Source organism: Oreochromis aureus, linkage group 18, assembly GCF_013358895.1.
Source record: "Oreochromis aureus strain Israel breed Guangdong linkage group 18, ZZ_aureus, whole genome shotgun sequence".
NCBI lineage: Eukaryota > Metazoa > Chordata > Actinopteri > Cichliformes > Cichlidae > Oreochromis > Oreochromis aureus.
In genome coordinates, this window is record NC_052959.1 from 17,007,874 (window position 1) to 17,033,789 (window position 25,916).

The following is a 25,916-nucleotide window of genomic DNA, read 5'->3' on the forward strand; positions in this document are numbered from 1 at the left end:
AAAAGCAACGAGAACGTCTCAAAGGTTTAATTTTGTATTCTGCTGGAAAAAAAGTCTCTGTTTCCAGCTTGGCATTTTATTCTTTTTGTCTTTATTAGTTTACACAGAATAAATATTTTAGACCATGAATTTTTACATAATTATTCTAACTTTTGAGAGCAGCCTCACAGGGGAAACCAAACTGGCTTATTGTTATCAGTAGCTCAAACTAATTTGTAGGACAAGCCGTGGAATTACAAAGCTAGCTCATTTCTCATGGACTGTTTTCAAGCAGATAAATACTTCCACTGCCAAATAGCTGTGATGAAAAGGAAAAAATAAGGCTCGCTGAAGAATAAGATGGAGACTGCTGCTGGCTGCTAAGTGTTATCTTAACAGGCCTAATGGAGAGAATAGCTGTCACCTTAACCTACCATATTACTCCGTATTTTTCACACATGCTGAATAGCATTATTCATATTAGAAGCTGGATGTGATGTACTTTAAAAGGGGAGAAGACATTCGAGGAAATTGGGGTAACTTTAAAGATTAGAGGAATTCTTCCAAATTTCCACATCTGAAAGGTGGACTTGAATCTTTTGAAGAGGTGTAAAGTTTCGATCAGACTCTCCTTTTTACTTTTTACTGCAAAATGTACCTGATGGTTTGCTGCATGAAGCGATCAGGATCCTGTGCACTGAAAGTGGTCAGTGTTGAGTCTGGCATCATTCCCTCTTCAAGCCTAATGAATTTGGGGTTGGGCTCAAAGTAGGGACTCTCATTGACATCTATCACTCTGATGGAGACGGTGGCAGTGGACTGTCGGGGAGTGTGGATGCCTTTGGCCAGGGGAACTTCATTCCTCGCTTCCACTGTCAGCACATAAGTCCTGCTGGTTTCATAATCAATAGGCTGAAAAACAGTAAAAGAGATTGGAGTGAATCACACCTTAAACATATAGGGTAAACTAAATCACATGAAAGTTGTGGTTATGTGTCACTGATCTGAAAGCAATAACTAAATCATTTTCTTCGTCTTTGCCTGAAAAATGCTATAGTGAACACTTGCATTGGACAGTGGGACGAGATAAAGAGACTAAATCCTTTTGTGGTCAGCTCAAGGATACAAAACAGCAGGAGAGCTGGTGTAAGAGATGTGCAACCAATCTTTTCCATTTGAAATGTGGTCGGAATTAACAAAAAAAAGGATTTTAATCTTTCATTATGTTTTAAAATTTTGATTTTGCACAATATTTGCTAGCAGCAAAGCTTTTACAAAATATGAATTGCTATCACTAAATTAACCTTTGTAAAGAAAAATCAAAAACAAAATCCGAGAGCAATTTATCAGTACTCTTCTACTTTGCTTTACACAAAATTCTTTTTCTACTTTCAGATAATTAATCAGGATGGATTGCTAATGTGTTTTTACTGACAAGAGGTGAGATGACATATGAGGCAACTTTCCTTCTATTAAATCCATGCATGTTCTAATCAAATAAACATGCCACATGTTTTTCATGCAAGACCACAAGTCACGTATCATTGCAAACATATATGCATACATATACTATGCGTTTCCATGGGATTACAGGCTGTTTGAAGAGCTTTTTCAATAGGAGGCTTTACCTTGACGACTGTTACCAAGCCCTCATTAGTGGTTGGATCAGTGGGCACGGAGAACCTGCCGGTGGGGTCGCCCCCGGTGATTTTGTAGACAGCATTCCAGGCCGGCGTGTTGGGCTGGTCCTTGTCAGTCACTGTCAGGTTAGCCACAATGACATTCACGCGGTTTTCAGGCACCTCGCCGAAAAACTGCATGAATAAACCATGAACACAGAGAGCAGCGAGCTGTTAGTGATACTGCTGTGGCAGCGAAAAATACACCGAGCCTTGCCTCACACGGCACAGCAGGACCGATCTTGGGTAAATAGATATCTAAGGTAACTTATCATGTCGTCATGGTCATCTCATTCCCCGTGCTCCCCTGATAGCACAACAGTAGCATTACAAATTTCAGTGATTCGCAGGCACAGTAAGTGCCTCTTTCACTCGGGCAGGCATCCCCTGTACTTGCATGTGTCAACATTTGGAGGGGGATATAACACTTTACGCATGGCTGGTAACTTGTATATCTGTGTATGGCTTCAGAAATGCAGGGCAAGCAGAACTAGGTAAGTGAGCAGAACTGATGGCTGAGTGCATATATCTACATTGGGGTGAAACAGGAGTCCTTGTGGTGCCTCTTTTACGCTAAGATTGCTGTGCTGACATCTCCAATATGAGCTTGTTTCTTACCGTCTCAGCAGTAAACTCTGGCGGGTTGTCATTAATGTCAGTGACTCTGATGACAGCTGTGGCCGTGTTAGAGAGGCCATACATGGGATTGCCCTCCATGTCACTGGCCTGGATTATCAGTGTGTACTGTGGCACTTTCTAAAGGGAAAGAAAAAAGAGGCTGAATTAGCATCACTCCCAACAGCATCATCAAAAAATCTCCATTTGAAGCTTCATAAAAACAGGATCCATTCTTAAGACTATTGAATTGATTGAGGCTCCCTATTAAGAAGGCAGCACACAGTAAATCAGTATTAATGTGTCCAAATAAAGTGAAACCAAACTGAACAGGCTAGCTTCATAATTATCGTGACTGATGGTGGGTTTTTTATAATAATCTGGTTTATTTCCTGTGAGGTACTCTGAATTTGTTCATGTGTCTCTGTGTGCGCGTGTGAAAAGTACATCTCTGCTCTGGACACTATCATGAAGCTAACAAATGACTCTTTTCACATTAAAAACCACTCAGGTGATGGACCAGTTGCTAGGTAATGAGAATCGGCCAAATTACTTTCATGGTGGCAACTGGCGGACATAAAATGGTGGCCCCCAGGGCGGAAGTGATTGAGCAGCCACCTCAGCCAGATTGCCCTCACTAGAATTGAACCAACTGGCAACTAGCTGTATATATTACTTTATTTATTATGAGATAGAGCCCTGCAATTCCAGAGATAGAAAAATAAGATGAGAGTACAGCTCGTAGGCTTGAAAAAAGACAGAAGGAGAAAAAAAAGAAAAACACAGAGAAGGTGAAAATGAAGAAAGTCCAGTTCTACTTCTCTTTTAATTCTAAATAAGAAATATTCCCTTTGGCTTGTTAGCTCTCAGACAGCCTTGATATATGTTTAAGCAGGTTTGGCATTCCTTTAAAAAGGAATCGAAACATAAACCTCAATTGTACTGATATATCTCCAGAGTAAGAAGATGAAGAACACAGAATATAATGGATGGCCTTCCTAATGAAGGTGTCACTTAAACGCAGATGCAGTATGCCTATTAAATCAACCTTCTTAAACACTATTCTTACAGTCAGAGTGAGGTAGTAACAGTATTTGAGCAGATTAAACAAGCACCAAGGAAAGAAAAGTGTCAAATACCTCTCTGTCCAGGCCTGCTGCCACTGTAATGATGCCTCCGGTTTTGTTGTTGATGGTGAACATATTGGAGGTTGGACTCTCGGGATTCTGAGACAAGATCTTGTAACGTAGCATCCCATTAGCTGTTTTGGGGTCATCTTTGTCAACAGCAGTTACTGTCATAACAAATGATCCTATGGGATAGAAAGAACGAGACAGGGTGTCGATAGTTTCACGTCACCGCTCTAATTGGCAATCAAAATACATTAGAAGTTCAGCGAACGCCGCTACGCTGAATTATAGCTCTGCTGTAATACATCCTTAATGCTTTTGTTTTCTTATAATACAGCTGATCGCTAGACAAAGTGATAACACAGTGGCCATCCCAGAAATGCCATCAATACTCTTTAATCTGCGAACACAATGGTAGAGAATACACTTTATTACCTGGCTTGGAACCCTCTGGAACGGTGCCATTCCAGATCTGATGGGTGAACTCGGGTCTGTTGTCATTCATGTCGATCACATTGATCACGATATCAATAGGGTTTTCAACTTGGTTTCCATTCAGGTCTACTGCATGAGCTCTCAGCTGGAGGAAAATACAAACACATCTGTACTATAAGCACTGTTCAAGTAAAGGATGTTCTCATACGCATAAACACCATATGGGCTTAAACCACAAAGCACTTACTCAGTCTCACCTATTCAACTTTGTGTTAAAGCCATTACAAGAATTAGTCTTATACCAACTTGTGTGCGGGATACTGCTCACATACAGTGCCTTGAAAAAGCATTTGGAGTATTTTTCCACGTTTTGTCATGTTACAACAACATATTTTAACAGATATTATATGTGATAGCCACATAAAGTGTGCATTTCTTTTCAGCCTCCTTTACTTGGATAGTCCACCTATGTGTACTTTAACTTCAGTATAAATACAGCTGTTCTGTGAAGGCTTCAGAGGTTTGTTAATTCAAATGTATTTATATAGGTCCAAAACAAACAACATGTGCCTCAAAGTGCTTTATATTTTAAGGTAAAGACCCAACAATAATACAGAGACAACCTTAAAATAAGCTCCTATGAGCAAACACTTGGCAACAGTGGGAAGGAAAAACTCTCTTTTCCAGGAAGAAGCCTGTGGCAGAATCAGGCATCAGAGAGCAATCTGGGGGTAATAGGAGGAAGACAGGGCAAAAGACCTGGCCCTGTTACAGTATAACTAAGGGAGGATTCGGGGTCACCTGATCCAGGCATAACTATAAGCCCTATCTAGTCTAATCCTAAAAGTAGAGAGGGTGTCTTTCTCTCGAATCCAAACTGGGAGCTGGTTATACAGAGGAGAGGCCTGAGAGCTGAAGGCTCTGCCTCGCATTCTAGGAACCTCAGAGAGCATTAGTGAACAAAAAACCATCATGAAGACCAGGAAACATACCAGACATGTCACTGATAAAGTTGTGGAGAAGTTTAAAGCAGGGTTAAGTTATGAAAACATATTTTGGGTTTTGAATATCTCACAGAGCACTTTTCAATCCATCATCTGAAAAAACTATGAAACATAGTGGTGGCAGCATCATCATGTTGTGGGGAAGCTGGCGAGAGATCATGGGAAAGTGGATGGAGCTAAATACTGGGCAATCCTGGAAGGAAACCTGTTTGAGGCTGCAAAATTCTTGAGACTGGGCGGAGGTTCACCTTCCAACAGCGACAACGACCCTAAACATACAGCCAGAGCTACAATGAAATGGATTAGGTCAAAGCCTATTCATGCATTAGAATGGCCCATTTGAAGTCCAGACCTAAATCCTATTGAGAATCTGTGGAAAGACTTTAAAATTGGTGTTCACAGACACTCTCCATCCAATCTGACTGAGCTAGAGCTATTTTGCAAAGAAGAATGGGCAAAAATTGCAGTCTGTCGATGTGCAAAGCTAGTAGACACAAACCCCAAAAGACTTGCAACTGTAATTGCAGCAAAAGATGGTTCAAAAAAGTACTGACACAAGTGGGCTGAATACAAACGCACGGCACACTTTTCAGATCTTTCTTTATAAAAAGATGCATATTTTTTCTTCTACTTTACAATTATACCCTTCTTTGTGTTGGTCTATCACATAAAATCCCAATAAAATTCATTTATGTTTGTGGCTGCAACATAACAAAACACGGAGAAATTCAAAGAGTATGAATACTTTTTCAAGGCGCAGTAAAGATAGCTATGCATGTATAGCAAAAGATAAAGGACGACTATATTTATTCAAATGAAATGCCACTGCTGTTTCATGGATGTCTCTCGAGACAAATACATTCTGGTTTAACTCATATCATATTTACCATATTTATCATTTATCATAGTTATACTGCTGCCTAACACGGAAGCCCATTTGTTTTATAAGACTAAATCTGATTCACTGCATCTTTTTGCCGTTCAAGTCCATTTTGTCCAACATAATGTATGGTTCATGCCTAACATGGGATTTAAACTCACTCATATATGAGTTGTCATACTTCTAGCATAGCATAAAAGTATAAAAACAAAATATAAATCCAGAGCTATATCTGTGGCAGCGAATACAGTTACTCTATTAGATGCAAGCTCTCTAAACAGATTGAGAGATACTACTTCTTAAGTCACTGTGATAATTCCCATCAAATGAATGAAGATAAAGTTAACCAAGTTGTAATGAAGAAACTCACACGGGGGAGAAATGGTATATAAAATGAAGCCAAATCAACTTAACTGACACATTATTACAACAGAGCTCTACACATAGACACATACTGACACTACAAAGCAGAGGATAAATAAAATCTTTATGATTTTGTCTGTTTTCTTTCAGGTCATGTGATGTATCGAGTGCAGCAGCAGAATAGCATCATCTACTAGTCTTTTGCCACAAGTTGCTGTGTGATTCTTATACCTTGTGCTTGAATTGCAAAATAATCAGTGGACTTCATGTTACAGTGTCAAGTGCAGACAGTAAAATTAATAGAGGAAATTGCAAAAACTACAGAAGAATTATGGACATGTAGCTTAAATTGGACAAGCATAGACATCTGTGACTGTGACCTTCCAAGGCCAGTTGATTAGACTTTACAAGACGAATATGTCAAAGGCTATAATTTCATTTAAACTACAACCTTCATGATTTTCTACCATATTGCTTTCAAGCGCATTATTTAAGTCAAACTTAATGGAATGGAAAAACCACTAATACAGCAGCATCGCAGCTCAGTGTGATATATCTAACACACATGCAATTTATTCAAAATCCTTGAAATTCTCAGACGGATAAGTCAGATTTCCTGGGAGACCCCAGTCTTTATGGAGTCTGAGATTGTTAAGGCTACACATGACTCTTGAGCACATGCCAATTGGCAGGCACGTACAGCACTACCACAGAACATTTCTCTTTATAATCCAGAATGGAAAAAACCTTTTCAAATCACAAGGAATTATTGAAGAGGGCCTTTGTTTCTAACTATTTTACATGACTCACATGGAAGCTGGGGATGTGCTCCCGATCAAGGGGCTTGTTGACAGACAGCTCTCCGGAAATTGGGTCGATGATGAAGATTCCAGTGGGAGGCTGGTCAGCACCAGGGCCTGTCACGCTGTATCGCAGGGATCGGTTTTTATCATGATCTGATCGGATCTGTTGGTATAAAGATTTGTTAATGATAGGGCATATATGTATATATATGAAACCCAATAATCCCTGAATTGCTAATTATTTCCAGTACTAATCAATGATTTCAACAGCAATCACAATATTGGTTTAAAAATAGGTTGTTATGTGAATACAATAGTACATAAAACTGAGCGTCTACATATACACGTATTGAAATTCTCTCTTGGTTGTCTATCCTGCTTGCCATGTAAGCTGAGACCCCAGCTCCTACACTCTTGATCCGTTCTGAGCAAACTGAGCTTTTCCTCTTCCTGATATCACCCACTAAAGCCAATAAACATCCCATCAAATATGGCCGGATTAAAAATAAATCATACTTAGAGAATGTACAGTACTTAACACTCCGTAAGGAAGTAAGCCTAATATGCTGAAAGGATCTACTTCTTAGCTGTCTCAAGCTTTCCGTGTCCTCTGTCAGCCACCCACACCTAGCCCTGACTAGAGAATTGGTGTAAATGAATTGGGTTGTGTCTGTCCTTGAGCCATGAAAAAAGGAGTGTAATATCTCAGCAGTCAACCGAAGAGCAATTATGCTGGTGAGCACTTCAGATTTCTCCCTGCTTCTAAATAATGCCAGGTTATACTGGTACCGACTGCTCCCTGAAACAAAAGATAAATAATACAGTTGGAAGAAAAAAACCCTAACCTTTAGCAAAGTGCTGTAAATATGAAGCATTTTGTTCAAGGCACAAATCTCCTGTCTATGACCCTTTGAGTGAAGGCCCAGGGTAAGGACGAGCCTGCAAGGTTATCATATAGAGCAAAAGGCTTTTTTTTGGTTTGGGCAGCAGTATGTGTGTGTGTGTGTGTGCGTGTGCGCGCGTGTGTGCGTGGACATGCATGTGCCTGTGTGAAGTACATTACCCGGACAAGCTCTTGTGGGAATGGGCCTCGTGAGTTCTCTGGGACATTGATTGGGGGGATGACCCAGTCTCTCTTCATGCGTTTCAGCTGGCTGTCCATGTTTCGTGGTGGAAATGCTATTTCCTTTAAATCCTTGGACATGACTGGAGGGACAGCGCCTTCCTGCACCTGGCAAAAGCAAATGATTTAGTGATCACATGTATGCGGTCAAGTATGAGCACGTACATTTTTAGCCCTGCCAGCGCACGGCTCTGTGGACGGTAAAGCTGATCCTTAAGTTTGAATGCCACAGAAGTTTATCAACAGTCACTTTACATTTTGCAGAGAATGCTTGTACAAAGATTCTTGCATTTTAGACTCCTGATGACTTCACTGATCTGACTCTACCTCAGACACAAGCATCAGGCGGACAACTGTGGTTAGAACAACTGAATTCAATTCAGTTCAATTTAGTTTATATAGCAACAAATCAAAACAACAGTCACTTCAAGGTGCTTTATATTGTAAGGTAAGGATACTACAATAATACAACCAGATAACCCATTATGAACAAGCACTTGGCGACAGTGGGAAGGAAACACTCTATTTTAACGGGAAGAAACCTCTGGCAGAACCAGGATCTGGGAACTGAAGAGACCATTAATGCATGCCAGAAAAATGTGGTACATTCCCTTCAGGATATATAAAAGTGATTCTTACCCTTGTGTTAAGACGTTCCTTTGTAATTACATGTATTTATTTTATGGGTTAATAGCATTCATCGGCAAACACTAACGTGGCGATTTCAGAATATAAGCATGGTAAGGAAACACACTACGAGTTCTGGTTTGTTTTAAATGGCAGACGTCTTCTTATGTCCTGATAAAATACACCCACAGAGATAGAGCAGCTTCCATAATGGATCTGCCATCCTCCCTCGGCTGTAATGAATGAGATTTGAAACAAAGGAGGATGGTACCTGAAAGCCAGACACTAAACACACAGATGGCTCAAATTGCCTATGCTGCTCCAGAGACTGAGGAGACTGAAGTAGTGCCAGAGAAAGTTAAAATAACCTTGAACAAAACAAGGCAGAAAGGAAAACAGAAAAACAATATGCAAAATCCGTCAATGTCAATCTATGATAGCTGGAATTTTAATGGAGCTGCCGTGCCCCTTCAAGTATCTCCCCCACTGTTATTTTTATGTAATTAATTAAATGTTGACCGGTTGTGAGGTAGTCAAGTCCTAAAAACTACAAAGTATCCTATGCAAACACAGAAATTAATTACCACTTTCTCACCTTTATAACATGACCCATATCCCACACTCCCCCTGCTCTAACATCTGGGGAGCTGTTGCCGAGCTTCCACTAATCATGTTTGAAATCCGATTATACTGCTTTCACACATTGGAAATGCAGAGAGGCAAGCGGACAGATAGTGAAGGAGCATGCTTCAGAAATATCTATTACCCTATTAAAATGGGTGTGAGTGAGAGCAGTAATTATTTGCAACTTGTGTCTGGAATGATGAATGGCATGGTGGGTTTGTTCTGCCCAACGCGAATCTATCTCTGGTACGCTGGAGGTCTGTACCAATCCACACTCTGCGAACCCCTCTTCATCTTCCGACTAGGAGTCTACTTCAGAGTGCAGGAGAGTGTTTGGCTGAGTGATGGCCTGAGTGTTTGTGAGTGTGTGGAAAGGATTTCATATGTGTGTGTGTGTGTGTGTGTGTTTCCCCTTTTAGGAGAAATTCTTCTTTCGGATATTGAAATGTTTTCTCCTCACGGACTGTTTTGGATCTCAGGTTCTAATGGAGGTCAAGACAGTGGGCAAGTACACACTCATGTTAATGAGGATATTGTTTGGTTGTCATTGATTAAAATGTTTCCCCAAGGCTGGAGCATTCAGGGGACTACTAAAAAAAATGTAATCACTGATGTGATTAAGAGATGCGTGATGATTCATGACAATAATTGTGCTAGGGGAAGATAACATAGCCGCTCGTGACCTCGTAAACGTGGAAGATACGGGAAAGTCAATCCCTGATTTCATTACAAGCAAATCAGGCCAAATCCAGCAGCTCTCACCAGATACAGATCAGAGTTCAGATACTGATAATAAAGTTAATCATTTCTATACACATGTAGCAACCACGTGAGATTTGGACTTAACAATGCAGAAACTGGGAAAAGTCTATGTTTACCTGATTATTTAAAAAAATATATTTACCTGTGACCACCCAACAACAGTGAGTAATGGTATCATTAAAATCACATATACCTGCAGGAGTCCCTATAGCAAATGACTGTCAGTGGCTAACGATGGTGTTTTGAAAAGCCCACTAAGTTTAATTTCGGCCAAGCAGACCACTATGCCTGCAGCACTGATAGTAACTACACAGAACTGTCAGTATTAATTCTAGAAACACACAAAATAACTATTGACTTTTTATCCGTGTTGCTAAACATTTAGAAATGAATACTTTTGGGAGTTTATTTAAGTCCAGTACTTGGATTGAAATTAAAAGAACATTGGTCTTTTGAAAAGAGTTTTGCTTTTCGGAAAATTCATTGAGAGTCACCGGAAGGCCAATGAAAGTTTTTACTGAGTACTAGATTTTAATGACTACTTACAGAGCCACTTAAAAGCTCATTTTTAACCTTATAGTAAGGGCTAAACTGGACAGTAGCAGATGAAAATAGTATCTATGTACAGTAGTTTGTCTTGAGCCACCACTCATTTCTTTAGAAATATCTGCATTTATTGAAACACGCAAACATAATTAAAAATGCAGTATATAAGATTAAAAAAAGCAAAGTTTTATTCTTTAACACAGCCTGAACATTCTTTGGCAAGCTTTCTAGTAATTTCTTTAAGACGTCTTCAGGAATCGTTTTCCAGACTTCTTGAAGGACATTCAAAGCTCTTCTTTGAACATTGGCTGCCTTTTGTTCTGTTCTCTGTCAAGGTGATTCCACTAATGTTGAGGTCCAGGCTCTGGGGAGGTCAATCTATGACTGATAGTGTTCCATTGTGTATGTTTTCTATCCAGGTATGCCTTTTCTGCACTGACAGTGTGTTTGGGGTCCTTGTCATGCTGAAAACTGAAGCCAATGCCAATCAGATGCTTTCCAGATGGTACTTAAGGGTGTGTGTTTGCAATTCAGTCAATTCTGAAAAGATCCTCAACACCACTGGCTGAAATACAACCCCAAACCATGACAGAAGCTCCACCAGGCTTCACGGATTCCTTTAGATACTCACCTTCCTCTGTATATAATTTAAATTCCTTTCTCTATACGACCTGTTACCATTGATTTTCAGTCTGGTTCTTGTGTAATTTTGCATAGCTCAGCCTTTTCTCCCAGTTTCCATTCCTTAAGAGTCTATTCTTGATAGGCACCAATAGACAGGTAGCTAGATAACCCGAAGGACCAGATGTGTCTCTCAGATACTGTCAGATGGATTTTTTTCCATCCTTAAGGGCATGACTTACAGATGCTGTTCATCTGCTGTAGATAGTGTTTAGGCCTACTACAGTTACGTTTGTCCTCCACTTGTCCAGTTTCCTCAGATTTTTTTAAGGACACACTAAACTCCATGCTGAGATAACGTTTCAGCTGACCATCTCGTTGGTGCAAAAACCTTTTTTGTATCTGTCACACTGTTATTTTTGGCATTTTCATAGATTCAACAAGCATGAAAAAGAGGGACATATTATGTGTTTTTGTGACAGGTTTCCAGTAACGAAGTGCCTAAAGATACAATTGTCTCTTTGCTAATATGTCTGCTACATTTAGACACAACACAGGTCCATCTCTTGGGTTAGGTGCCATGTTTGAATTATTCATAGGTCAGTTTCAAGTGGTTTAACAAACAAAATCACATTCCTCTGAAAATGGTCAGATAGAAGGACTGAAAAACACTTTAAAAAATCTTCAGAGAGAATGAGAACTATTGCTTAATATTACTTTAAAAAAATGAAGGAAAACATCTGGCTGTTTGGGAAAAAAATATGAGGAGTGGCTCAAGTCTTTTATATATTATTGTATCTGTCTGCACTGTAAGCAGATATTTTTTAATTGAGTAGATTACACAATCTACTGTCTTTTAGTTAAGACTTCTACAACAACATTTTTCTAAATCTGACAGACAGGACATGTGGAGCACTTTTTTGGTAAAATTCCTTTGATCTCCTCCCAACCACAATGTTGACGTAAGAGCACATGGTCATTCAGACTAATTGCAGATGACTGCACAGCACATCCAGAGGAACAGTTAGAGCGGTACTCTACAGCTCAGACAGATGCTCCCCATCTTCCAAAGCACTGAAAGAGGTGTGGCCCCTTTTGCATGATAAGGCAATAACCTCCCAATCACAAGGCACGCTCAGTGAAATCAACTTTATGGGGAGCTATTCGGCATCTGCTCTTGCTACCCACTGACCGTGTTGAGTGTATGTTTGTGCTCCTAGTAAATTGACACATTAACTTTTAATTAGCAAGCATCCATCCAGTCTTTCGGAACACCTGCTACAATTTAGGGAAGTAGTCAACTGTGAATGTGAAGTGCACCTAATAAGTGTAAGTTATTTGATGCAAGGGGAGAATTGACCATTCAACCTTTCTTTATGGCACTAAACATCAATCAGACACTCAACAAACAAGTTAGAAATGTTATAAAAAGGGATGAGGTGTATTCACCTGCTGCCTGGGCACCAGTCTGACTTGGGCCACCCATTGCTGCTGAGTGGCGGTGTCACTCGCCGTGATCTGCAAAGGTGACACAGGGAGTGTGGAGCGCTGAAGAGTCCTGGCAGCATAAAGGACTCCGTCGGCCTCTATCCGAAAGTCAGATGGGTTGCTGCATTCAAACCGCATCAGACCACCACGGCCACAGCTGACAAACCTCACTGCAAGAGACAGAGACAAATAGATTTGAGTTCAAAATTAGTTTAACTGTAAAACCCCAGAAAATAAAGAAGAAAGAGCTAGGGATATAGACAAAGGAGAAGGAAGACAGGCAGCCAGACAGAAGGTCCACAAAGGTTTTCTGATTCTCCTTCTCATGCTCATACATTATTCACTTCAAGCTGTGCCCCAAAGGTATTGCTCAAAACAGGTGCAGCGGAGGAGAAAGATGGAAGGAGGAAAAAAAAAATAACTAAAGAAAAAGAGAGGAAGAGTGCCCCTCAAGGGCTATTAATGAAAAGCCCCAAAACCCACAACAATACATTAACAGGGAGATGTATAAATTAGACTAGTCTGCATGCTTCCCTGTGTTTAAGAAACTACGAGGCAAGTGCATAAACATGGTTTATCCTGCTAGTTAAATACTATTTTCTTTCCAGCTAAAGCCATTCCATGCAGCGTTGTCCCCGATGACACACAGGGAAGCCTTCTGTGGAGGACTGCGATCCTCAGATCCTCGAAAGACAGGTGCGTGTGTTTGTGTGGGTGTGGGCATGTGTGGGAATGTGCATGAGTATTTATTTTAAAGGCAAGTTCACAAAAAACACACCGAGGCATCAGACAGGTGGAGTTTCGAGTCCCACAGGTGCCTCAGTGGCAGTGGTACAACATCAGTTCATGTTACAAGTGAGTGACAGTCCAGCACAACCTATGTAGCTCTTGCAGGTGCGTGCACAAGCCCATACACACAAACATACACACATATTTGGACACTTAAGAACATCTTTGTGTAATTTCTTTGTGTATGGGTATGTTTCCCCGTTAACCCACCCCACACCCCAAACATCCCACCCCATACTTGAAAAACAGATATATCATTTCTATGGCCGCTCTGGTGATGCTGCTTTGAATTATTAAAGCAGATGTGGAATAACTTAACAAAACCCTTGCAGGTGGGTGCCTAATCTTCCTTTGTGCTGCTTCCCTGGGGACTTGCTCATGTCTTCAGAGCATCATCTGCTCTTGGAGAGCATTGAGTTCCTCTGGGTTTTGAGGATGCAGCAGACTTGCTTAAGGTCTACTGGAAATCCCCACAAGCACACCGCATCTTGCAACTATTAAATCTCTTGGTGATGACAGAAGCGAGAAGAAAAGAGAAAGAGAGAGAATTAATCAATGAGGTTGCCTGAGGAAAGTTTGAAAATTGGCATGCAGTGGGATCACATATTCATTCTTCAAAATGGGAAGAGAACATCTTTTGCAAGGACCATGCTCTGCATTCCATTACAAACTGTTCATATCCAACAGTTCAAATAATAAAGATAAAAATGACACCATCTTTCTTCCATACTGGAATATACTCTCTATTGACCTTCCCCCTTCTGGTTCAATTACCCTTGACCATTTGTTTTCTTCTTGCTGACATCAGATAAATGACCTTCTCCCTCTGAAGGTTCTACCTTAAAGACAGGTACACGTAAACTCAGAGCCTTCAGGCTATCATGATCCAGCCCAAGTCAGCAGATACTCAGAGGCAGAATACAGAGTAAGAGGCTGTCAAAAAAACTTACAAAACTGAAGGCAGTCAAAAGATTCAAAACGCTTCACACTGCGTAAGGTAGGTAGTCTCACACTGCTCTGACTGAAGTGGATTAAGAAATATATAATCCTTTTCAGCAAATGTTCGTAGATTTGATCAAATTAGCTGGTTATTTTGTTAATTAGTTAATGACCTGCGATTGCAGGAACAGAGAGCCTTGTGCTTGGTTGATTATTGACACAAACCCTCCAACATTTTTATCCACCTCTGCATTCTTTCAGCTGTACTAACTAACCATTTCCTCCCCTCCTCATTGTACTGAGTGACACTTCATTCAGATTTTTGTCAATAAATAGGAATGCCATACAAGCATTGGTATGTCTAGCCTTAAAAAGGCAATTAATAGACAACATATGTCTATCTAGCCCAACTGGCTTCTCTCCCAAAAAAAATTACCTGACATTCATGGCCCCACTTACATATAAATACATCTAGGTGTTGCTCGCTCTCTCAGTTTGGAGGTTCATACCATATATTGCCTCCTATTTTCCATGTTCTGTCCTACTGCCGCTTTTAACAATGAGTCTTTTGTGAATGTGTGCAGACATGCACTTGACAGCAGCATTTCCCCCGTGAGTTTTTTTTAAGCCCAGGCCTCTTCTTGAGCTGAGCTGCAGCTCCTTAACATTGCCTGAAATTTGGCCATCAGGACACCTCTGAGAGGCCCTTCAACAGTCAGGCCCCACAGCAATTGCTACAAAAACTCCCAGCAGGCACAACCATTTCCAATGATAATGAATGTGAATGTCCTGCATGTGTCTATTCATTTATCAGGCTTGCTCTGGTGGCTTATAAAACCAGAGAAATGTGTAGTGTGGCACTGCTGCTTATCTATAGCTAGGAGTGTTGGCTCCCTAAGGTACAGGGTGAAAAGAGGTCTTGGTTGCCACGCCCTAACACACATGTCATCGTGGGCACAACGATGAAGGCTGGAATTGGACAGAAATGCCGATGCAGCATAGGTGGAGGGGGGCGACTGTGGATTGGGGTTAAAAAAGATGGGGGGGAGCGCGGGAGAGAGAGAGCTGGGGAAACAGGCATGTCAGCAGAAAGGCCTCTCTGACTAATGCCCTTCACCGGGGCCCAAAATTACCTCCAACTCAATGATCCCATTCACAGCTTAGATGCCATCCCCCCTCTTGCCTGACAACACAAAAACCCCGACTAACCTCTCCATAGTGCAAGAGTGCCTCTCTATTGTCTGATGAGTCACGTGACAACTCCAACTCAGACAGACACAAATAGTTGGAGAGAGAAGGGGTGGGGGTGCGGGGGGTGCACCGAGAGATGCATTTAATTTCAAACATAGAATGTGAAGGCTGGGATTTCACGGAAGCAAAGAATATGTTCCACAATCTCATCTTTTATGCCTGCCTGCCAAATGCATCGGCTGCAAGCGAGCAGGCTGAAAGTCCCTCCTAATGCGCTATAAATGTGACACGACTGAAACTTCTCGTGTGAGATCATATCAATATGCCATCATTCATTTTATGGGAAGTGAGGTCACTGACAGTTGAGAAATACTCAGCGTAGGTGTTGCATACTGAGGTAAATGCCTCTCTGACCCAGCACTGGTAAATCTGTACCTCTGACAAAATGCATTCCTCACTAATGAATGCGACCACGTTTAGTACAGTGGCCCGCACTGGCAAGGAGACAATGCGATATGAAGCAGAGGCTTCCACTGAATGTGCTGTGAGAGACATCCATGCCAGCACCACTGTTTATAAGATCCCGTTAAGCCCCCACTGAAGCTCGCACTCTTGTACTTCAGTTCAAACTGCTGTGATATGAAATTCTAAATTGTTGCAAGATTAGTTTTTTTTTTTCTAATGCTATTACTCTGAAGGTGTAAACTACACCTTCAAGGCTGGTAAGTAAACAAACACCACTGTGCAACTTAATACAGCTGTTTTCATATACTGAGTCCATTTATTATTTTTCAAGCCCTCCTGTCGATATTTATATCTCTAGCAACATATGTGTTTTATAAATTATGCCAAATGATGGATATTTTGGATATTTATAATGTACTCAAATGTACAGAAATGGTTGCATCATGCATTATTAAATTCTCATAAAACAACAACTCACTCATTATATTAAAAGCTAAATATTGATTTATTTAAAAGGCACATAGAGGCCCATGGTATATTTGTGTTTTTTTCCCCCTTTCTTTCAAAAATAGGATATTCTTCAGAGAAACCAACATGTAGCTCAAGCTTGGATCTGGGAATGATGATACTGCCTTTTGCCAGACTAAGCCCTTGAAGGCGTTTTACTAATGCATTGCACTTCAAACGTTCAAAAGCATTCCATGCATTTATAGCTAGGCCTAAAATATGTAAGGGATTTGCATGAAAAATATTGCAGTGTTTATTCTCTGTTCAGTGTCTCCAGCAATTAGGAAAACTAAAGAGGAATTGCATCAGAGCATAAACACATTTAACAAGCATCTGGCTCATTTTCCGAGCTTGATTGCAGTGACCATTCCCCCAGTATTTGGTTTGTGAGGTTTATGCATATGGTTGGAGATAAATTTTTTTCTCCCTAAAATTGCCACTTCAATTAGGGAATTATGAAGAGGCTCTCAAAAAACACACTGATACTACCTTTCCTTATCACATACACATACATATTAGTGTACACACTGACTGGGGATGACAATATACAGCGCAAGCATGCCTAATCTTTCACACTGGGGTTTTTAAGCTCTCTTGATCTAGCAATCTGGCCCTTAGGAGATGGAAACAAATTTAATTTGTTTTGATGTTCTTTCCTTCTTCTTCTTCTTCTTGTTTTTTTTTTTTTTAACTTGCATTAATATCACATTTGTACATTTGGTCATTTTTTCTCTAGGGTACAGCAATCCCATTTATAAACTATTGTACTCAAAGACAATTACAATGCAAGCAAAATACCCACCAGGACAAGAATCATCTCCCTTTTCTCCAGGAGTCTCAACACTTCTCCATAGTCCTGTAGGATACAGTGGTTATATTCCAGCAATGAGCCACAGGGAAACATTACCCCTCTCCACTGGCTGCCCAATGCGAACATATCAACTGCATGCTTGGTACATACCCGCTGGGCTCTGACTAGGCTAAAATGCTAATCAAATGCAACCAACCACTTTCTAAAATGATCTTATTCCAGAAGCAAAAAAAAAAAGGAGGTTATTTAAAAAGAAAAATGTATGATAGTAGGTTTCTTTTGAATAAGTAATAATTAGCCTTTGAAAATGAGTAATCTCACTGGGTTAGTAGTGAAAGAGGGCAAGCAAAGGAACATCACAATTATGTCCAGGCCTTTGTTGGTAAATGAAACGATCCTGTGTTTTCCAGTACAATGACAGCCGAGCATTGTGTGGATTACCGTGTCAGTGAAACGAAGAACTGATAAGGCTAAGCTGCATCTTTCTGCAGTTATCAGTGCATAGCTACTGGGGTTTTGTTCTGTGAGTTATTGAGACAAGCAGCTTGATACTCAGGCTTTAGTATGCCATCACGCTGACCACATTACTAACGTGTCAATTACGCTTACTCATCACGATCCTTCTGAGGAAAGCTCTGTGACCCCAATGTAAATGCCCGGAGGTAAAGCTGATTGCATTGTTGTTGCATTAATAAGTCGAAAAATAAAATAACTAAAATTAGAATGGTTCTATAATAAAACCTAAAAAACAAAAACATAGTTCATAGTTTCCTTCATCTTCAGCATCAAAGAACTATAATTGACACTGAAAAAGTAAACCTATAATTACTGCACACTATGATAAGGCTAAATGTTAGATGCATGACCATATATTAAGAACACAGACTCCTATCTCTTATACAAACATCTACAATGCAGAACCTCTCATTTAAACCAAAGTTCAGCGAAATGGGTTAAGTTTTCAATTCATGTCTGTAATAGCTAACCCTCGACCTTATTGTCATTCTTGAGTCATCACCACAACTTACTTCTCCTTATAGGTACTAACAATAGTCCATTTTTTCAATCAACAAAGGCTTTGATGACGAAGAACAGAGGATAGAAAAAGGAAGAGGGGTTAAAAATTTTTTTATAAAAAGATAAACAATTTGGTTGAGGTGGACTGAGACACTGAGAAACGTTTTTGGAAATCAGATTGTGAGTAATAAGCCTAATACACCATTTTAGGTGTTCACATGCATTAGCTTTTATTGTTTCTCTATTACAGAGGTCATTCTCTTGTGACCATACACTGCAGTAATACACAATCTAGGAAATGCTCCACTGCACTCTGCATCTATCACTACTATGCCAATGTGTTGCTACAGCGTTGCTGCGTCGCAGGCTTTTTCAGCTGAACAGAAAGTTAATGCATCCCCGAGGCTCTGGTTGGGTGAGATATAACCATAAATATTAAACATCAGATATTGATTGCTTTCATTTATGTATCTGCTGCTATGAACTACGCAAGAACTTCAAATAAATCTTTAGGTGAGATAACCTTATCCGTTGTATTACTTTCACTAATTTTTAGATTTTGACAGACACAATTATTAAACCTATAAGTGAATAAGCTAAAAGAGCCAGTGGTATCCAGGTTTAATTTGGTGGTTAATATTCAAAAGAGAAAAGTACAAAAGTAAAGCAGTCTATTACTGTATCAGCTTATCACTATGAGCCCCGTGTCTCGGGTTTCAAGCTGAGCTGTTATTTTCTGAAGAGGCTGATCACGAGGGCCAGGCACTAAAACTGCCTTAGTGCAGCCTGTAATGTGACATTATTAGGGTCTTTTGATCTCAAAGGCACAGACTCAAAGCTATTTAATTCTTCCCCTTGATCATTCATGTCAAAACACCATCGTAAAAATCAAAGAGACAAAAAAAGGTAGCAGTGGCCAGTGATGAGATAACCTCTGCTGGCATGTTCAGGCTTCAGGTCTTTGAAAGATTTTTTTAATCATACCAACAAATTGGTTCCTGTCTCCGTTTGTTTCTGAGAGACGAAACAAAGAAATTAGCCGCAATGTTAAAACCACTGACGGGAGACAACGGCGGCCATCGTCTCGTCACAGTGCAGTTTGTTCTGCGTTGAAATAAGAAAAAAGAATCTGATAAGTAAGACGTCTTCACATACACACTTGTTAAATATCACACCAAATATAATGCGAGGGAGTTAAAAAGCTAGAGAGGACTTTTACTCGGAGACAACAAACCACACTGTTAATTAAAACTTTGATTTGGACTGGACCGAGGTTGTGCAAATGAATGTTCAAGACAAGGCTATTTCCCAGCAGATTGACCACAATTTTGATAATATTACCAGTTATTTATTAGAATGTGATTAACTTCTGACAAATTGCCTACCCTCTCTATGTCAAGTAATGACATGGAGTTCATTTAATATAGAAAGTCAGTGGACCTCGATGCTGAGACGCCTGCTTTTCAGACACTGCATGCATACCTATAGATTAATAATACATGACTACCCTTTTAGATGTGCACTCCATTCAGTTATTCTCAACGGAATATGTGACCTTTGACTTCTGAACGAGCTAGATCCCACCTGGCATTGTTGCTATGTTGATAATATTGACCAATATTAACTATTTTGCCATTGATGATAAATGAAAAGTTTAAAAACTAAAGACAAGATGAAAGAAACACCCTTCATGTTATGAGTGTTAATGTTGCACCAGAACCAAGAAAGGCACTCTGGAACTTCTCTGATAGCAATGCACATTCGGAAAGCTGCAAATAATCTGAGTCTGAATCTAAGGTAACTACAAATAACTAATATAACAGAAAGTGAAATGCTTGTGTTTTGTGTGTCTGACAGAAAAAAAGAAAGATATATCAGAATATTGGCTTTTTTTAAACACCAAACATTAGTATCGGCCTTAAAAATCTTACACTGGCAAAGCCAATGCTGGTCATTGAAAGTCTGTGAAAGCTCCAATGCAAGTCTTTCTAGATTGAAGTATCAATTCTATGGTAAGAAAATTTGATATTGCACATATGTCACATACCTGTGACAGTTCTCTCTGTCACAGGTATGTCTAAGTGCATATTAACATGAAAATGACCAATGCCTGTGTGATGACAGGAGCGTGGTGAAGCAATCTTACTTTTCCCGTGTCTGCAAAGAGCCTAACAAACTGGTATGAATAATACTACGATTCAGAAGCACTACTTCCCATCTGTTTGTTGAGTCATAATTGCACATTTACAAGTGAGTGGAAGTCAAGCAGACTTTTAAAGTGGGTGGAATAAAAAAAACAACATCCTGTATACTGGAAAACAACAGTAGAAAAATGCACAAGGCATAATAGGGAAGCCAGGTTTATTTCTGTGTGCACCATACATAGAAAGGAATTTTATTTCTTTCACCTTCTTTCAGCTTTTTTTTTCCTGGATGTGTTTTCGTGCTTGACTAATCTCAAGCACAAATGCCATCCTAAAGTCGACCCGATGTTTCTTTTTTTAGCTTTGCTGCTTGTGTAAGGACAGAATAGGACATTTAGGGGTTTTTTTTGGAGTGCAGGAAGATCAAATGTCTCCTAAACATTTGCAGAAATGCCCATTATAGCTTCAACCTATGCTGAGAGCTAATCCACCACGATCAACTCCAGTTCAAGGACTGCATCTGAATATAAAGTACATGCCTTTATTTTAACAATTTTCTCAGCAATAATGACTCAATATTAATCAACAAAAAAGTGATAGCTAATAAAAAAAAGGATGCTTTTTTTTTTTTTTACAACGTCTCTGCCTTCACAGGGAATAAAGCCTGTGCCTACTTTGCATAGCTCTGTTGTCAATCAAACCAATGCAAATGACTAGTTCAGGTAAAGACTGTTACAGTCCACTGCATCCAATTACAAACCTAACCACACACACAAACATGCCATTTTTGTTCACTTTTTTGAATTTTCTTCTTAAGTTTCACACCAAAAAAAAATGTATGCTTGCACATTCTCACATACACTGTTTCCCTTTATCCATGTGCATGCTCACAACAGTCCAGCGCAGCAAGCTGGGGGATTTTATAGAACAGATAGTGCCTGTAAATGGAGGGATGTGATTCACTTACCTGCAGAATATCATGTAAAATAAAAGCTATCGGGAAAAAAAATGCGTGGGGATATGGGACCAGTTCCGGGGCCATTATGTCACGTATAGCACAGTCACAAGTTCATGCTGAGCTTTCGAGAACAAAGCTAATGGAATTCCTGCTTCTCTGCCTTTTGCTGTGTAGAAGTCAGGGCACAGGGAGAAACAAGGAGAATGCATGTGAATCTGCTTTGGCTGGGAAACAAAGCAGCAGACAAAGGAAGATGAGGCTGACAGCCTCTGGAGTAGACTATTGTATTGTAAGATCGAGGCTGCTTCTGCATCTCTCTCGAAGAAAGAAAGATGAATTACTGAGTCATCCACACAAGAAAAAAAATACGTATGCATCAATATAAACTGTAAAAAAATTATGCATTAATCAGCTGAAATGTTGCTATAGGGATGGAATGTGGATTTTTACATTTCAAAGCAAAAATATTAGAGGAGCTGAGAGAAAAAAATCACTCTTTTGCCAAAAAGGCCACAAGGACATTTAAATGCTTCCCTTTCAACCTAAACAAAGCAAATGAGTCATCGTGGTAGGCAGACCATTACAGTCACAGCTACCAACCATTATCCTCATTTTACTCACTTGCCCTATGCCACACACCATGAGACACTTGGAAATCTCTCTCTCTCCCTCGCTCTCCGAAACCCTTTCACGTGAACAAAAACAAACCAACGTGATTTTGAAAATCTCGGCACTGTGGAGTTAGCGTGCATCTTCTGAAACGCTGGGTAGAAGAGACAACGTAAAAACAAAAATTAACCGTCAAAACAATGACAGGAAGGGGAAAAAAAAACCCTGTAAGGACTGAAATTCTTCAAAGACAGGGATTACTGCCGCTGCCAATATACAGAGTGTGCGCGTTTGCCATTGGTACATTTGAATCAATACGTGTCAAATTCTGCTTGAAACACAATTAGCCCGTGTTTAAAGAAAAAGACGGAAAATACACAGAAGGAAGATTAAAGGTAAGTCCGATGTTCCCCTCAAAAGCTTGCACGTCAACACATGACAGCTTGTTATTTGCTGCACCAAGTCGAAGAAAGCAAACAGCGAGGAAACCATGCATTTGTATGAATTTACAAACAGCGTCTTAGTGTGTCAACTGAGCTTATCCTTTTGCACTGTTTTTTTGGTTCCTGGGGATATCAAACCACAACTGAGATGGTGAATGCATGCAACTTCTTTTGACCCGACTGAACCTTGGCACCCCCACACTCAGTTCGAGCTCAAAGAGATCAGCTAAGTGGAATAATAGGAGTGTGGGGGTGGTTGGGTGCTGTTATTCTACGGCTGTATCAGCCACAAGCCTTAACTGCGAGGCAATTAACATCCATCTCAAATCTTTATCTCAGAGCTGAATTTAAGTTTATTTGAGAATATAAAGGATAAAAATAAAAAAACTTGGATCAAAGCGGATAAAAAAAGGTGCAGGAAGAGGAAAATCTTAGAAACCTGCCCTTTGTGTGAACAAGGAGTTTAAAATAAGGCAATTTACAAGAGCAAAATGACTGTATGGATGCAAATATACATATGTGCATTAACAAACATGCACAAAAACAAGCAGGTGACAGCATAATTCATACACTGACAAGATCAAAAACAGAAGAGAAGCAAAATAAGCATGACAACTTTAAAATGAGCTGCCGAACTGGCCATTTTCTACAAATCCCGAAAGACACAGATCATCTGACTCATACTGTACAACAAGCTTTTTATTGGCGATTCCACAGTTTCATTACATCAGTGGAAATACACCCCTGTTTTAAAGTAGTCTGCCAAAAGTTTACTTTAAAATGAACTTCTCTTCTGTGGAGAAACAGTTTCTTGGCGTGATCTCTTGAACCGATTTTGTGTAATGGTCTAAGTGTCGTTTTCTGTAATGCTGTTTTAAATGGATATTAACAAGATATGTGGCAATCATGCAGATATTTAACTTTTTCTAATATAGCAATTTTTAAAAAATAAATTGTTGATTTTTAAAATATGATTTGCAAGCAAACTGCACAAGCAATGCTGCCACCAGTTGTTTATCTCATTTAAGTAGAAAGTTGGTATGTTGCGCGTGACAAGCGGTTTGGGTAGAATTCAGAATTTTTTATTGATTTTTGTTACTTTTTTTTTTTCGGTCTTTATTGCAGAAGTTTAGCCTCTGTCGCTCAATGTGGCACCAATTTGTAAAAGAGACACATCTTTCTATTGGAGCTGCTCACTTTCATATGCATGACTTTTTTTTTTTTTTTTTTCTGAGCAGAAGCAATTTAACACAATCCAGTCTAGAAAATTGACATGCTGCATTGGAGTCTTCACATTATTCAGCAAGAGCAAGATTAAAACTACCAAAAAAAAAAAAAAAAAGTCTAATTCAAAAAAAGTTTTCCATTCCAAAAAGCCTGTTGATCAGACAACATGTGCCCATTTTAACAACGTGTAGACATGAAGATGTGTACGCTTGCACAGTTTCCTCCCCCCACTGTGCGCAAAAAATCTGTTTTGCAAATCACAGATAGAAATTCATATTCGAAGTCCCTCCGTGGTAACAGTTGCTCGGTGCAAATGCAACATCAGGTGTGAACAATTAGTCCTGGCATCGGTCCAGCACAAGGAAGTGTCTCCTCTCACAAGCGTTATCCGTGTTAGGGGAACAGTTGAACATTACCATGTGGGGAGCATGTCTGTGAACTGGACTCTGTGAGACGAGAGCCCTCTTTTTTTTTTTACTCCCATGTAATCAGCTGAACTAAGTGGGTTAAAAAAAAAGAATCTGTGCAGCTGTGCTTTATTATACACACAATGACTCCCAGATTAGGGAAGCTGGAAGTAGCGAGGAAGGGAATAGATGATCAAGGGAGAGGAGGAAAGGGAGCTACAAACACATCTGTCCTCAGTTTGTCTGCAGCTAAAACACCACACCGCAAGCACGACCATGTACAAATCTGTCTTCGCTTGGAAAGGCCGCCTGCGGAAATGTTTCCAGACCTCGGGTTTTTAATGCGAGGACTCGTGGGAATACTCTGTTGCCTCATGGTGATAGCGATGTTCGTCGGGGTCACACTAACATCGAGAGCGGTGGCACAAACAAGCAGGTGGCACAAACATGTGAATCACTGCAGACAGCTCCTCACACCGCCGGCCAGTCTCTGCATGTGTATCACATATCATTGCCCAGAGTTTTACAGCGAATGACGAGCGCTGTTTCCCTGCTTTTTCTTCATGTGCCCATTATTTAAAAGTAAGGGAAAAAGCAGCCTGATTTGGTAGCACAATTCTTTTGTTTGGGCTTTTTCTTTCTTATTTCTGTGCAAATGTGAAATATGGTTTTCAAACTTTAAGCATGCAAGCGATCATGCTGCCTCCACGTGAGTCACGCTAACAGACCCGGAGACATAGAGAGCGAGATACATAGAGGAGAGGGAGAGAAGTGAGGTGCTATGTTTGGTTGGTGCTGTCCGATCATTCTGCTTCAGTGGAACCTCTCGGGCAGGAAAAAATAAAAAAATAAATTTAAAAAATGCCGGTTTACAGAGTGTTATGCCAGCCGAGGCAAGATTCACCAAGAAAACATCCCGCTGTCATTAGAGCTTACTGAAAAGCCTTTCTATCTCCCTTAGAAGAGCTTACGCATAGAAAGTGATTAAACATCAAACCACACTGTTGCACCCTAATCCAACGCCAAATTCCTGATGTGTTCCGCTGTTTGTCTTGCTTTCTTCCTTTATGTATTCATTTGAAAAGACAAACTAATTCACATTGAGTCCTGTGCTTGAGAAGTTCTTGTAAGACTTTTTTAAAGGAGAATTACAACTTACTTAACAAAAAAGGTATTCTTTTGCGGATGTTTTTTGGTTTTGTTTTTTAAGGACACTGGTCCACTTTTTCATTACTTGGAAAAGGCCAAAGTCGGATCACGTTGGCAGGAACTGGCCAGCAGGCACATGACGCGGGTGCGATACAGCACTGCTTCTTTGTTGGAAATATGTGTTGGAATTAAATTGTTCCAGGTGGGGTCCTGTTTTCTTTAAAACTCCTCCGATAGGCCTGCAGGTACAAGAATAGCAGTTCTCAAGACTGAAAATTGATCCTATTTTTTAAAGCACATGAACAGACCAAGAGGAGTGATGGGGGTTGCATCTCTTGGTGTGTGGCTGATTTTATTGCTCGCACTGTTTCTCATCTAGGGCTGTTCTCCTCACTTATCCACATGCCTCTGATTCACTGGGGTGGGCACAGGAATTAAGTTTTTTTTCTTTTTTTTTTTACGAGTTTAATCTCATTACTTTCATTGGCTGATAAAACCCTGTGGTAGAAGTAAGCTTATTATTTATTGTTTTGAACAAAGTGTATCTGCGCCAAATGTGTGACCACCCTCGGATGAATACA

General features: G+C 40.1%; 1 protein-coding gene across 1 annotated transcript in view; it reads right to left on the reverse strand.

The window, feature by feature from the left end:
* cdh2 (cadherin 2, type 1, N-cadherin (neuronal)) overlaps positions 1 to 25,916 on the reverse strand; it is a 63,246-nt gene that overhangs the window by 13,633 nt on the left and 23,697 nt on the right. The window contains exons 3-10 of the mRNA XM_031737750.2: positions 12,641 to 12,849; positions 7,952 to 8,119; positions 6,896 to 7,051; positions 3,839 to 3,983; positions 3,413 to 3,585; positions 2,277 to 2,414; positions 1,608 to 1,793; positions 638 to 891 (exon numbers count right to left, since the gene is read on the reverse strand). Of these exons, the coding sequence (XP_031593610.2) occupies positions 638 to 891; positions 1,608 to 1,793; positions 2,277 to 2,414; positions 3,413 to 3,585; positions 3,839 to 3,983; positions 6,896 to 7,051; positions 7,952 to 8,119; positions 12,641 to 12,849 (1,429 nt within the window). The remainder of the gene's footprint in view (positions 1 to 637; positions 892 to 1,607; positions 1,794 to 2,276; positions 2,415 to 3,412; positions 3,586 to 3,838; positions 3,984 to 6,895; positions 7,052 to 7,951; positions 8,120 to 12,640; positions 12,850 to 25,916) is intronic.